The sequence below is a fragment of the Monodon monoceros genome, unplaced genomic scaffold (genome assembly GCF_005190385.1).
Source record: "Monodon monoceros isolate NGI ecotype Baffin Bay Population unplaced genomic scaffold, NGI_Narwhal_1 Super_Scaffold_20, whole genome shotgun sequence".
In the NCBI taxonomy this organism is placed as follows: domain Eukaryota; kingdom Metazoa; phylum Chordata; class Mammalia; order Artiodactyla; family Monodontidae; genus Monodon; species Monodon monoceros.
In genome coordinates, this window is record NW_021703777.1 from 18,035,506 (window position 1) to 18,051,600 (window position 16,095).

The window sequence follows — 16,095 nt, forward strand, 5'->3', positions numbered from 1 at the left end:
ATGGTGGACAATGAAAATAGAATAGAATGAAAGATGTATTGAATGAAAAGTGAAAAGGATGAAAAATGTGGAGACTAATGCTGCCACAGGCATAAACTTTCAAACTTTACTGGTGTACTAAATATTTCAAATCCTAATCTCAGAAGAAAAGAAAATGAGTAAAACCTACATTTATTAAAATATGAGAATCATAGTCTTATATTAACATCTTCTTGGGAAAATGTTCCCAATTGCACTGCAGGTTCACAGGTAGTAGATTCTGGACTTCTGCCAAGAAGTGATTGACACCTCAGAGCCAAAGGAAACCAATCTCAAAGCTGTTCTTTAAACTTATACGGTTTGCTCTCTTTCAGTTTTTCTGTCTGGCCATTTTCCCCCAGAAAACACTATATACCAGCAGTGGTCTACAGGTGTGACTCACACTGTTAAGTCTCGGTAATAATATATGTATTAGATTTGACAAACATTATTTTGCTTGAGCAATACTAATTTAAATCACAGCATCAAGATAATAGTGGCTTTACCTTTAGGACTTGTGTTTTTGAAATTTATGTTCTTTTAAGTCTTAGAAGAAGGTGGAATGTATGAAAGACAAAACATGAGGAATTTTTAAACCATATTGAACTTGAAATAAAGAATCAAACACAAGAGATGCTTGAGAAAGTCTCATCGATACCAGAGTGTAAATGCAGAGAAGAGACTTTGACTCCAACCAGAGCCCTAAATTAGAACCATTGGCTAGAACTAAGCAGAATGAGGAATATGGGCTGTTTTATCATTTGTCTTGGTATTATCAATGTGAGATTCATGTTGTATGTTTTGGGAGGTTAAATTTTTGGGAGTAAGCAACAAATGTGAACTTTAATTATATTAGGAATTTAAGGTGTGTTTACAACGGACTGACTTGAAAGGGAGGATTTATGGAGTTAAATTGTGAAGCAAAGGGGATTAAGCAGCTTTATTCCTTTGAAATTACATAATTTGACTTACAGTATTTGTTTTGTCCGATATGCGTAACAAAAGCTTCTTGTGTGGTCACTTTGTCTTCAGAAATAGAATATGGGATAAGTGACTTTTTGACGAAATCAACATTTACTAAAACATATGCTATAGAATACCAGTACTTTGGTATGTTACTTTGTTTATGTTAAAAAACACTTTTATAGTCAAATTATTTGTAGCTGCATAGTTTCTGAAAAAACATCAAATGAATGTCTTTGTGTTAGGATTACTGAGAATTTTTACAGATGTTATTGTGCATTGTAAAACCCTCTGAGGGTAGTATTTTCTAAAACAATTGCCCAAGTAGCTCCATTTTCAGGCATCATTTTATGGGCTAGTGCTTCATAGAAATTATGTACCCATAGCAATGAGGGTAGTCTGGGGTAAAATTATTTAATATCCTGATTCATTTAAGTGACTTCTGAGGTAATATTAAAGAGCCCATAGAAAGACTGTGAAGGGCCTAAATGTTTATACCAATGATCCTAGGAAGATGTGTCAAAGCAGTGGCAAAGAATGGAAAAGAAGCTGCTTGAGGTTTTGCTCAGATTCTTCTGAACGCCTCCATTGGAGTGAAAAGCAATACCTCAGAATGTAAATAAGTTAAAATGCTAAACCCAAGGGAAAAAGATGTGAAGGAATGTCGGCCAAATACCTGAACAATTCAAAGAGAACGTAAGACGTCGTTCTCTCCAGTACTCACTCCTGAGGAAGAGGAGCTCAGATCATGCAACCAGACTATCCCGGTGTCCCCAGAGACTCTGGAGAAGCACAAAATGGTGCTGGTGAAGGAATGTACGTAAAGTAGGACTATAGCTTTCAGTGGGAGACAAGAAGAGGGGAAAGTTTTATTTCTATATAGATTTAAATTTCCTTTTTCTTTTCCATATTATTTAGAGGGTAGATTAAGGTAGGCATTAAGGGTCCCTTGGAATTGGGTGTTTAGCAATGTCCTACCTCTTGCAAAACCATCAAGTACCGTGTAGTATGACCCCAGGAAAGTAGGCCCCAGCAGACTGCTGAGAGCTCCCTGCTGTTTAGGCCTGGCCTAATAAGGTGTTTAGGTGTCTCCAGATTTATCAATTCTCTAACCCAATTTACCAAGGTAAGCTCATATAGGAACTTGGGACTGATCCTAGGTCATGAATAAACTTATATCTGTACTTAGAGTGGCTTTTTGCGTTATATATCCCCCAAATCAAGTGGGTTGAGGTATTTGGTGCCCTCGGAGCAATGTAGTAATTTTTTAATCCCTTCGTTCTTTCTTAGAGACGTCACTAACAAATAGATGTTGACTTTCTATTTCCTTAAAATCTATTTTAACAGTGTTTCTTGGAGCCAGAGCAAATATTGGTAGGAGCTTCTTCTTTATTTTCTCATATCAATTGATCCTATTTACCCTATAAATTCTTACATAGGAAAAATCAGCAACAGTGCTTATGGGGACATTAAAAGCTTCTCAAACATTTGAGCTGCCCCTTTGGAAAAACTGTAATTAACAATTACAGATGAGGTTATTCCCAGCTTAGATGGAGGGTGCAAAAGAATTACTTTGTTTGTTTTCCAGTTGTAGAACACATTCATTACTTATTTTACTATGAATAGAATTTAACTAAACAGAATAATGACTTATTTCAGTAAATTTTAACTGTACTGCTAAAGTCCTGAGGGTTCAGTAGGGAAGCCTCACAGGCTTGGTGGTAAGAGAGAGAAATGGCTAGCAGTCCACCCTGCACATACCACCACACTGCTTCAAACTGGGAGGTTCAACTTCTATTTATCTGATATATTCACATTTTGGACTTTCGCAAAAGATTTTATGAGAAACGTTTCTGCTAATTACAAACAATTTTAGACAACAACTAATGGCATTAATTATGAGGGTCCTAAAATCAGACATTGTCTGACCACACTGAAAGTAAGATGAACAACAGAGTAGGCAGAAATAACAAGATCTTGTGTTATTGTGAAATTCATGTGCTAATAATGTTTCTATACTATGCTCAAGAATATCACCTTTCACTTGGACTTATTTACTCTTTTTAAAACACAATGCTAACAAGTTGGTTGTGTGTGTTTATGTATGTGTGTATGTGTTTTCCACTTAAAGGAGCAACCTGAAAGAAATAACCATTCATAGCAGTCTGGCAATCTCACCCAAAATATAGCCTAAAAGCAGGGAAAGAACCAGAACATGCACCAAAAAGGGAAAAGAAAGGCAAAAAGTTATAGAATTCTGTGACTATTTTGTGTAGGAAGGAAAAGTGCTATATAAGCACTGTTAAAACCTGAGGGGCTCACTATTAAATGGTGAAGTCTAAATAGTTGAGATTAAAATAGTAATACTCATTAAGTAATAGTTGATTATGAATTAGTTCAATAGAGAGAAAAATTTTAAATTAAAGAGCCAACTTTCAAATTCCAAATTGTTATTATGAATTTTGTGCTTTTTTGTTAAGTCATTTAAGCTCTCTGAAACTCAGTTTTTCGGTTTTTAAACAATTTTAAAATAATCTTTAAAAAATGATAATATATCCTGAGGTGTGGGCAAGATGATGGGGTAGGAAGACGCTGAGCTAACTCTGCCCACAGGTACAGCAAAATTACAACTATTTACAGGAAAACTGTCTATGAAAGTCACCTGAAGACTAGCAGAAAAGATTTTCCACAACTAAAGATACAAAGAAGGAACCACAACAGGACAGGTAGGAGGGGTAGAGATGTAGTATAGTCAAGACCCACACCCACAGATAGGTGACACACAAACGGGAGGATTATCACAATTCCAGAGGTTCTCCCCAAGGAGCGAGGGGTCTGAATTCTACATTGGGACCCGCTACCTGCATGTCCTACACTCCCAGGAAAATGAGTGCCCAGAACACCTGGCTTTGAAGGCCTGCAGGGCTTGTGTAATGGGAGAGCCAGAGGGCTATAGGAAACAGAGACCCCACTCTTAAAGGGCTCACGCAAAGTTTCACATGCTCCGAGTTCCAGTACAGAGGCAGTAATTTGAAAGGAGCCTGCGTCAGATTCATTTGCTGATCTTGGAGAGCCTCACAGAGAGAGAGGAAGCAACGTGGATTCCCCTTGGGAACATAGATGCTGGCAGCAAACATTCTGGGGAGCTTGTTCTACCATGAGGATGCTGGCGATGACAAGCACAATTTTGGAAACCTCCCTCCAGCCTTGAAGTGCCAGGGGCTTACCCACCCACCAGCAGGCAGGCACCAGTCCCTAGAGATCTGGGGCTCTGCCACCAGCTGCTCTGGGTCCCAGCCCCACCTGCCAACACGCTGTCACCAGCCCTAGGACTCCCCAGGTTGCACAGCAGCCACACTGGGACCTGGTCCTATCTACCAGCAGGAAGGCACCAGCTCCGGGACCTGCTGGGTCACACAGCCAGCCATACCAGATCCTGGCCCTACCTACCAGTGGGCTGGCAGTCACCATATGAGTTACAGCTTGGCAGCCAACTGGCCTGGGGCCAGCTCTGCCTACCAGTGTGCCCACAGTAGTTGGTTCCACCACAACAGAAGGGCCCACACAGTCAACACAGGGGGCACCCCTAGAGCATACAGCTCTGGTGACCAGAAGGATGTGGGCTGCTGAGCCCCATAGGATGTCTCCTACATAAGTCCACTTCTCAAAGATTGGAAAACATAACCAACCTACATAATACATAGAAATAAATGTATAGAGATAGGCAAAATGAAGAGACAAAGTAATATGTTCCAGATGAATGAACAAGACAAAACCCAAGAAGAAGAACTAAGTGAAGTGGAGATAAGTAATCTACATGATAAAGAGGTCAAGGTAATGATCATGAAAATGCTCAGTGAACTTGGGAGAAGAAAGAACGATCACGTTGAGAAGTTAATAAAGAGTTAGAAAATATAAAAAAGAATAAAACGGAGCTGAAGAATACAATAACTGAAATAAAAAATACAGTAGAAGGAATCAACAGGAGATTAGATGATACAGAGGAACGATCAGTGAACTGGAGACTGAGTAGTGAAAAATCACCCAAGCTGAACAAAAAAGAAAAAAAGAATTTTAAAAGATGGGGACAGTGTAAGAGAACTCTGGGATAAGATCAAGCATACTAACATTCACATTATGAGGGGTCCTAGAAGGAGAAGAAAGAGAGAAAGAAGCAGAGAACATATTTGAAGAAATAATAGCTGAAAACTCCCCTAAGCTGGGAAAGGAAACATGCATCTATTTCTGGAAAGTCCAGAGAGTTCCAGACAAGATGAACCTAAAGTGGTTTACAGCAAGAAACATAATTAAGATGACAAATATTAAAGATAAGAAGAGAATCTTAAAAGCACCAAGAGAAAAGCAACTAGTGACGTACAAGAGAACTCCCATAAGACCATGAGCTGACTTTTCAGCAGAATCTTTGTAAGCCGGAAGGGAGTGGCATGCTTTATTCAAGGTAATGAAAGGAAAAAACCTACAACCAAGAATAATCTAACTGGAAAACATATCATTCAGATTTGAAGAAGAGATAAAGAGTTTTACAGGCAAGCAAAGGCTAAAAGAGTTCAGCACCACTAAACCAGCTCTACAAGAAATGTTAAAGGGATTTCCCTAAGTGAAGTAGAAAAGACCACAACTAGAAATATGAAAATTATGGAAGTAGAAATCTCATTGGTAAAAGCAAACATACAGTAAATGTAGTAGATCAACCACATAAAGCTAGTAGGAAGGTTAAAAGACAAGGCAGTAAAATCATCTAGATCAACAATAAGTATTTAAGGGATACCTAAAACAAAAAGATGTAAAAGTTGATGTCAAAAACATTAAACATATATATAGAGAGAGAGAAAGAGAGAGAGAATTATATATAAATCTCATGATAATCACAAACCAAAAATCTATAATAGAGACACACAAAAAAGAGAAAGAAGTCCAAACATAACACTAAAGATTGTCATCAAATCATAAGGGAATAGAGCAAAAGAAGAAAGGAACAGAAAAGAAGTACAAAACAACCAGAAAACAATTAACAAAATGAAAGTAAATACATACCTATCAATAATTACCTTAAATGTAAGTGAATTAACTGTTCCAGTCAAAAGACATAGAGTGGCTGAACGGATTAAAAAAACAAAACAAAACGAAAAACAAGACCCATATATACACTGCCTACAGAAGACTCACTTCAGATATAAAGACACACATAGACTGAATGTGAGAGGATGGAAAAAGGTATTCCATGCAAATGAAAATGAAAAGAAAGCTGGGGTAGCAGTACTCATAACAGACAATTTAGACTTTTTTTTTTAATTTATTTTTAAAAAACCACTTTATTGGGGTATGATTGCTCAAAGTGCATTAAACGCTTCATACCTTAGACACATTTTTATGATGGTATATTTTAGAGCTACTTACTTCTTTTTAAATCCATGTATTATAATTTATTTAACCAAACCCCTGTAGGTGGGCTGTTGAGCTTAATTGAATTAACAAACAAATCAAGCTGAGCAATGTGCAATATTGCCCATTCAGGCTGGAGTTGCAAAATCGAAATATTTTCCTCCCTTTCATCTAAGTCTACACAGCTCTGGCCCCCACATTTTAGCAATTGAAAAAGTAATTAATTCTGACTGTTGGTCAGAAAAATGCACCGTCCAGGGCATTCTAGGAAGTCAGGCAGAGGGCTGCTTGCCAGGACACAGCCCTTCCAGTGGGAGTAGCATTCTGAACTCTTGAATGTAAACTTCTGGCAGTATTTACTCCACTTTGAGTTACTCAAAATAGACTTTAAAATAAGACCGCAACAAGAGATGAAGAAAGACATTATATAATGATCAAGGGATCAACCCACAAGATCAAATAATTGTAAATATACATGCATCCAACATAGCAGCACCTACATATATAAGGCAAATATTAACAAAAATAAAGGGAGAATTGACAATAACACAATAATAATAGAAGACTTTAACACCCCAGTTGCATCAACTACCAAAACTGAGTCAAGAAGAAATAGAAAATCTGAAAAGGCCTATACCAAGTAAAGAGATTGAATTAGTAATCAAAAGCTTTCCACAAAGAAAATCCCAGATTTTCACTGGTACCTTCTACCAAACATTTAAAGAATATTTACCATCAACTGTTTACAAATTTTTCCAAAAATTAGTAGAGACGAAAACACTTCACAGTGTATCCTATGGGGCTATTATTAACCCGATACCAAAATCAGACAAAGACAACAGAAGAAAACTACAAACTTATATCTCTTATGAATACAGACATGAAAATTCTTAACAAAATAATTGATAACAAATCTAGCAACATATAAAAGGCATGATATACCATCACCAGGTGGGATTTACCACAGGAATGCAAGATTGGTCCCACATATGAAAATCAATGTCATATTCCATATTAATAAAATAAGGGATTAAAAACCACATAATAATCTTAATACACTAAGAACGGCATTTAACAAAATCTAACACTTTTGCATGATGAAAACACTCAGCAAACTAGTAATGTAAGATGACTTCCTCAACCTGATTAAGGGCATCTCTGAAAAACCTACAATAATATCATACTTAATGGTGACATACTGAAAGCATTCCCCTAAGATTGGGAACAAGAAAAGGAGCCCTCTCTCACCACTTCTATTCAGTATTGAACTGGAAGTTCTAGTCAGGGCAAATAGGCAAGAAAATAAAAGACATCCATATTGGAAAGGAGAAAGTAAAACTATCTCCACTTGCAGATAAATCTTATATATAGAAAATACTAAGGAATACACACACCACACACACACACAACTTGAACCAAGAAATGAGTTCAGCAAGGTGGAAGGATATAATATCAGTATATGAAAATAAATTGTATTTCTATACAGTAGCAATGAACAATCCAAAAACAAAATTGAGGAAAATGATTCAATTTACAGTAGCAATAAAGTGAATAAAATATTAGGAATAAATTGAACAAAAGAAGTGAATGTCTTCTGCACTGAAAACTATAAACATTATCAAAGGATATTAAAGAAGACCTAAATAAAGGCATCCTGTATTCATGATTTGGAAGACTTACAGCTGTGAAGATGGCAGTACTTCCCAAATTGATCTATAGATTCAATGCAATCCCTATCACAATCCCAGCTGACTTTTTGCAGAAAGTTAGGACAAGTTTATCCTAAAATTCATATGGAAATTCAAGTGACCCAGAATAGTCAAAACAATCTAGAAAAAGAAGAAAAAGTTGGAGGATTCACATTTCCCAATTTCAAAACTTAATGCAAAACTATGATAACCAAGACTGTATGATTCTGGCATAAGAATAGATATATAGATAAATGGATTAGAATTGAAAGTCCAGGAGTAAAAACATACCTTTATGGCCAACTGACTTTTATCAAGGGTTCTACCATAATTCAAGTGGGAAAAGAATAGTCTTTTCAACAAATGGTGTTAGGACAACTGGATGACTACATGCAAAAGAATGAAGCTGGACATCTAACTCACACTATATCAAAGACTTTAAAAGCTGAAAGTATCAACTTCTTAGAAGAAAACGTTGGTCTAAATCTTTGTGATCTTGAGTTGAACAAGTATTTCTCTGATTTGATCCACTGCATAAACTACTAAAGGAAACCAGAATATGTCACCCCAAAATATGCATCTTTGATATAAAATTATTTTAAACTGAATGCAATTAAGAAGTAGCAAATGCATAAAAATACCTCCCTTTTCTGCCTAAAGGCAGGATATAAATTTTCCTTTTACTGGAGACAGACTCATCAGTGCAGAGAAGGTACCCTTATACCTTTCTGGTGGGAATGTAATATAGTGAAGCTGCTTTGGAAATCAGTTCCTCAAAAAGTTAAACATAGAGTTACCATGTGACTCCACAATTCCTATTCACTGTTGACCTGAAGCCAATGGACTGACAGATATTTCTCCAGCCAAGATGCACTTACTTGAGATCAGAAGAGAATTGCAATTCAGGGTCTGCAACCATGGCAAGTCATGTGTAAGTTCCCACATGGCAAGGGAAGAAGAAATTTTTATAGAGGGGAAAAGGAAGTGGGGAGGGCGATAGGGGAGGGCGATAGTAAACAAAGAGTCCCTGACTTTTCATTGATTGAGTCCTTGCCAGGAAAGAAGAGAGTCTCTGCTTCCTGTTGGGCTCTGCTATTGTCTCAGGGTGTGAGAGCTCCCTCTTCTGGCCCATCAACTCTATTTAAAATACTGAGGTTTCTGTTCATTAATTTTTGAGAATACCCAAGAGAAATGAAAACACATGGCCACACAAACACATGTACATAATTGTTCTTAGCATCATTATTTACAATAGGCAAAAAGTAGAAACAACCCAAATGTCCATCAATTAATAAACAGATAAACAAAATGTGGTCTATCTACACAATGAAATATCATTCAGTAATAGAAAAAAATAAACTACAGATACATGTTATAGCATGGATGAATCTAAGAACATTATGCTAAGTGAAAGAAGCCAGACACAAAAGATCATATATCATATGATTCCATTTATATGAAATTTCTAGAATAGGTAAATTTATAGAAACAGAAAGTAGTGGTTGCCAGGGGTTAGAGGAAGGGTGGGAGAGTGATTGGTAATAGATGTAGGGTTTCTTTTGGGGGTGATGAAGATGTCCCAGATGTGTGCAGAAGCTTGTGAATATGCTAAAACCCACTTAATTGAATACTTTAAAAGGGTGACTATTACGGTATGGTATGTGATGATATACATAAAAGAAAAATGGTGACAAAGCAGATACATTACTCACCTTCACCATTAACTGCTGTGGTTACTGAAGACAGTGTTGACAGCAGAGATGTTTCTAAGGGTTCCTTGCTGGTAGCTCCTAGATAGATGACATTATTATTAATTACAATTTCATCTCACCTGTCATGGAGTAAAGAAAAGTAAGTCAAATCTGAAGGTGAATTAAAATCCTTCTATAGGTACTGGGTAAACCTTTGTCTATCTTTATTTTTCCATTTTCCAGCTTCTTTTGTCCAAGGTGAGGAATGTAAGTACTGAATGCTTGGGTGGCCCGATAAACACACACACACACACACACACACACACACACACACACACACATACACTTTTGTATGAGAGGTCCCAAAAGCAAATTTCTACTGCAGATTGTTACTTAGGTCTCTTTAAAAGTGAATTATTTAAAATCATTTTATTTTTCCCAGTGGGAAAAATTACCTGGTCAATAGGACCTAGGAGTAATGTGCCTTTTTTTCCCAAAATAAGATTTCATTTTGTTGATTTAGTTGTGGCTTTGAAACTTCCAATAAACATAAATAATAAAGGAACTTGCAAACTCCTGTAATTAATTAATTTTTTTCATTTATGAAACAATTCATTGATTTCCCACTCTGTACAAAGCCCTCTCCTAGGCGTCTGAGGTACCTAACCCTTAGTCACCTCTTTTTTCCCATGCCCCTCCCCCCGCTCCCCGCAGTTGCCGCATGCTCCGACTGGCCCTTAGTCATCTTTTTAATCTTCGTCGTATGAAGAATAATTCCTGGCATAGAGTGAGCATGTAGTAAATGTTGTTTCAGATAAGATGGCACTCATACAGGACAGGGGGACCAACAAAAGGATAAAGATCTGCTTTAAGCAGTGAACACAACTTACTGATTTGCTACTCATGGTAGCATTCCCTTTTCTCTTAAAACATGTTAGAATGTCCTTTTGTGATTAGGGCAAGGGTTCTATTTTTACTATGTGACATTCATAACATCTTGGTTCTTATATATACACATGCTGTGTTTGAGGGAGGAGATATTTGGCTCTGCACAGTTTACCTAGTACTTTATTTTTTTATATCTTTATTGGAGTATAATTGATTTACAATGTTGTGTTTAGTTTCTGCTGTACAACAAAGTGAATCAGCTATATGTATACATACATCCCCATATCCTCTCCCTCGTGAGCCTCCCTCCCACCCTCGCTATCCCACCCCTCTAAATTGTCACAAAGCATCCAGCTGATCTCCCTGTGCTATGCAAGCAAAGCAACTGACAAAGGAAGCAACTGACAAAGGATTAATCTCCAAAATATACAAGCAGCTCTGTTATTAATACAGTTTCACCTTGTGAGCTGTGCTGCTTAAGTAGGGAACCGGAATATTTAGAAAGATATTTTTATGACTGAGAAATGACAGTTTTTCTTCTCTAAAAATAAACTTTGTATATGTAACCATCACAATAGGATCATTCCCAAACAGGAAGTGACCCAAAGCGATATCATCGAAGAACCCCACTGTGATCTCATGGTTCTGTATTCAACCCAAAATAACACATGAGTTTCAAAATAGTGAAATAACCTAGACCTTCATAACACAGATATGAGATTCCCAAATTATTTTCCTATGATTAATTTATATGGGTGCTACTAATTTAATTTGTTAAAGTAAGTGTCATGAAGAGTTAATCCTACCTTTAGCAGATATTTCAACTGTTGATTTCTCTGCAACATTTGGTGATGACGTTGTGTTTGATGTTGGTACAGACGTTTTTGTTGCAGAAGTTGATGATAATACAGGAGTGGCTGTATCTTTGACTTCTGAAAAAAGTAAATTGTGTTAAAACAGTTGCATTAAAATTTACATTTATTTTGCCAATCAACAGCCTAGTATATTTAAACAAAGTAAACTGTATGTATACTACTGCATCGGGTATGGCTTTGGAATTAATTTTCTAATTGTAATGAATTCAGCCTTGATTTCTGTATTCATTCACTAACTCCATCTGCTTCTCACCAATGGCGTGAATTTTTAAGATGGTTGGCAGAATCAGTCTGTGGTTCTGAAACAAAATAATATCTGACAAAACTAGTGAGGAATAAATGTATGAGTTTGAAGCTGAACAATATTTTTAATCCAACTAAACTAACATTGTCCGATGAAATCATTAAATAGGCACTCTCTGGGCAGTGATATTTTACTGAATGTTTTAGAGCATGTTAAAGTTACTAAATACTAAAATCTCAGTATTAGTGCATCTCTTTTTTGGTACATAGCATTTCTCTCTCTCTCTCCATATACTACATATATATTCTAAAGAGACAATAAATTTTAAAGAAATTCAACAATTGCAACAAGCCTACATTCTTGGGAATAGAGCCACCATAAATCTGCCTTTTCAAATGACTTATTTCTCTCAAAGGCACAGAAGTGAAGACAGTACGTTGTTATGTATATTTTATATACATATATATATATGTGTATATATATATATATGTATATATATATATTTTTTTTTTTTTTTTTTTTTTTTTTTTCAGTACGCGGACCTCTCACTGTTGTGGCGTCTCCCGTTGCGGAGCACAGGCTCCGGACGCGCAGGCTCAGCGGCCATGGCTCACGGGCCCAGCCGCTCTGCGGCATGTGGGATCTTCCCGGACCGGGGTACAAACCCGTGTCCCCTGCATCGGCAGGCGGGCGGGTTCTCAACCACTGCGCCACCAGGGAAGCCCTATATTTATTTTTAATAATTATTTTTTGGCAATAGAAAGCCAATATCTTACAATAATTCTTAAAACTTCCATTGCAATGTTATTTTTTAAAAGTAAAGTATGTAGGATTTAATTCTCAGTGATCTATGGAAAGATTTGTTTCATATAATATTATTGTAACTTATTGGCATTTATATACTTTTTTAATCCTGCATTTGTTGGACTTGTCTCTGTATACTTACTGTTATGTTGCAGATCAAAAAACAGCAAACAGATGTTTACAAAGGATGTGGAAAAAATATTCCTGTTCATGGAAAGCACTATTTTTATGTTGTTACTTTGTATACAGAACAGTTGACCCTTTAACAACTTGGGGGTTAGGGGCGTCTACCTTCCATGCGATAGAAAATCCAAGTATAACTTATATGTGGCCCTTCCTATCCGAGGTTTCTCTGCATCCAAAGATTCAAACAACTTCAGATTTTAGCACTGTAGTATTTACTATTGAAAAAAATCTGTGTATAAGTGGACCCACGCAGTACAAACTCATGCTATTTAAGGGTCAGTTGTATACAGAGTCAGTACAGCAGGTAGTTGAGAGGATGGACTTTGAATAACAAAGACTCATGTTCAAATCCCAGTCAAACTGAGTATGTCATTACAGTAATTGTATGTCATTTGTATGACTTCTCAAATTTAAATTTCATCCAAAATTTTCCTCTTTGAATCTGAGAAAAAAAAACCAAAAATCTTTCAAGTCATTGAAAAGCAATATTTGAGATGTCATGAGATAGAGTGTACTTCCTGTTTTATTTTATAGACTTGAGGGCCTTGGGAGTGTTTGTGCTTAGCGCTGACTTTGTTTACAGACAGCTCACAGAAATTGCTTGATGTATGCAGCACATACCGATGTGTTCCGCACATACAGGAATGACAGAACTGCTTTTTCAAGGGCTTTACCGAAATCAAGTCAAAAGCTTTTTTCACCTCTGGAGAAACACTTCACACCCTTGGTCTTACTCCCATCCTCTCCTTCCCCTCAATACTCAGCAGAGAAAAGGAACACAGCGTGTATGAGGTTACCTTTTCTCTATTAGTCATTTTGTTCTCACTATTTTTCTTTCTGTCCTAGAGTCCATGAGGTAACATTAATTTCTAAGTTTAAACTGAGATTGAAGAAGAAGTTATTTGAAGAGGCATATACCCCCATGGACTGGAAATTTCATCAGTAAATAACTTGAATGATCTCTCTCTGTTGACTTGCTAAATAGCAACAACCTTAATTTCTGAGTATAATCAACAACTCCAGAGATATTTTTCATATTTCTTTCCTCCCTCCCTTACTTTTTTCTTTCCTTTTTTGCTTCCACACATACTTATTGGGGAACTAATATGAAAAGCATGATTAGATACTGCAAAAGACTCTATGTTGCACCACATAGTATCACCCTTGAGTAGCTTTTAATCTGGTAGGGAACATAATGCCTATACACAATAAATAATAAAGAATATTCTGTATGAGTTGTGTAGACCAGTGTTTTTCAAACTTCAGATTATGATACAATTAAAGAGTAATTTAAGTCTATTTAATACATTGCAGCCAGAGCTTTTTTTTTCCAAATGAAAGAGAAAAGAGGCAATATTAGATTAATACTGCAAATAATGAGGGTAAGTATTGTTTCATGAAGCTTTTGTTTAGCATTGTGTGTGTGTGTGTTTGAGAATGAAATGTGTGTTAATGCAAAATGTATCTCTTACTGTGATTCCAGCTAAAAATGTGAAAACTGTGGGACAAGAAAAAGTTGGGGCAAGAATTTATAAGATAAAAAATGATCACCCTGGGCTTCCCTGGTGGCGCAGTGGTTGAGAGTCCGCCTGCCGATGCAGGGGACACGGGTTCATGCCCCGGTCCAGAAAGATCCCACATGTCGCGGAGCAGCTGGGCCCGTGAGCCATGGCCGCTGAGCCTGCGCGTCCGGAGCCTGTGCTCCGCAGTGGGAGAGGCCACAACAGTGAGAGGCCCACGTACCGCAAAATTTAAAAAAAAAAAAAAAAAAATGACCACCCTGCTGGCATGAGCAAGGAATACTTCATGAGAGAGTTGACATAGGAGCTGGAGCTTGAAGAGTGAGTAATATGGTGACACAGGAAGAGGAAAGAGCATGAGTAAAGGTCTGAAGTGGGAGAGTGAGACATATTTGAGGGCACTGCAAAGAGCTCTGTTTGGCTGTATTGCTGTGTACTACGACAGGACATGGTGGATGTGTCTGGTAAAATTCTGGAGACCAGATTGTAAAGGACTTTGAACACCAAGCCAGAGACTTGGGACTTTATCTACGAGTCTGTGGGGAGACATATGAAGTGACCAAATGGAAATTCAACCGTAGGAAACACAATGGGGAAATAAGTGGGGCAGAGAATGAGAAGATACCAGTGGAACAGAATTGAAAGCCACCATTTTTATGTTTACCAATGTGGTCGGCCCTCTTGAAGTCATCATGTGAGATCAGTGAGTTCTCATCCGTACAATGACTTGAGGCAAACTACAACAAGACACATTTCTAGCTACTTATGTGGTAAGGTTGAAATGTGCTGTAAGGCTTCTCCTCCTTACCGCCCTTCTACACATTTGGCCACGGATTTCCCTGAGGAAAACCTTAATCCATTAGCACTCATCAATGTCTCCATTACTAGTTCTTCAGATTGTTCAACAGAGAGTATTCCCTCTTTTGGCAAGGACTGACAAACAACCCCTAAGAATACTGAGTGTCACTATGCGCCAGGTAGTATGTGAATAGTTTCCATGGATTATATCATTTAATTCTAAGACCCTACAATGTTTATACGCTTAGATCACCATTTTACAGAAGAGGATCAAAAATGGTAAGCAACTTGTCCATATTATAGGAAGTAATACAGTTGGAATTTGAATCCAGACACCTTTGACTCCGGAGAAGATACCCTGAAGCATCACACATCTGGCCATGGGAAGGTGGCTCCATGCCAAGCCACATACCCCCGCCCCACCTGCTTTCTGCCTTTGACGGAGTGTGATATTAAAAATGTGGAAGTGACTAGATGCACCGATGTTTTACCTCTATGTGCCTAGGATGAGGAAACAGACAAAACACCTCACTGTTTTTTTTCTTTTTTAATAACAAGCATTCATACTGTCGTGTACCTATACATAAACACACATATAAAATGTTTCCATAGTAGACTGAAAGCTTTAAAATATTTCCAATCTTTTAAAACTATTTATAATTGAAAAATAAAAATAGAGATTTAGTGAGTTTAAAAAAATTCTGCAAATAGAAACTTTCTCTCCTCATACGGTGGAAAAGAATTATTCCCTGTAACTACCACTGTTGAACGTTTTATTGACCAGGATTCAAGTAACCATCAATTATGCTTTTACTGTATTATCTGTAAATCTCTTCTAGGTCTGATTTGATCTCATAATAAACCATTGAGGAAAATGGTTAATTCTGAAGTGTTTTCATAGGACACTGTGAGGTAGCATTTCCCCTCTCTTTATCTCCAAAGTGATTAAATAATAATTTAACAAGGAGACCTGTGCTTCACAGCTTTGCTTGTGCCAAACCAGATAGTGCTGCTTTT

At 37.1% G+C, this 16,095-nt stretch overlaps 1 protein-coding gene across 1 annotated transcript in view; it reads right to left on the bottom strand.

Annotated features, from left to right (window-relative positions):
- The window catches only part of EMCN (endomucin), a 94,813-nt gene that overhangs the window by 47,534 nt on the left and 31,184 nt on the right, over window positions 1-16,095 (bottom strand). The window contains exons 2-3 of the mRNA XM_029235437.1: window positions 11,458-11,583; window positions 9,785-9,862 (exon numbers count right to left, since the gene is read on the bottom strand). Coding sequence (XP_029091270.1) covers window positions 9,785-9,862; window positions 11,458-11,583 — 204 coding nt within the window. The remainder of the gene's footprint in view (window positions 1-9,784; window positions 9,863-11,457; window positions 11,584-16,095) is intronic.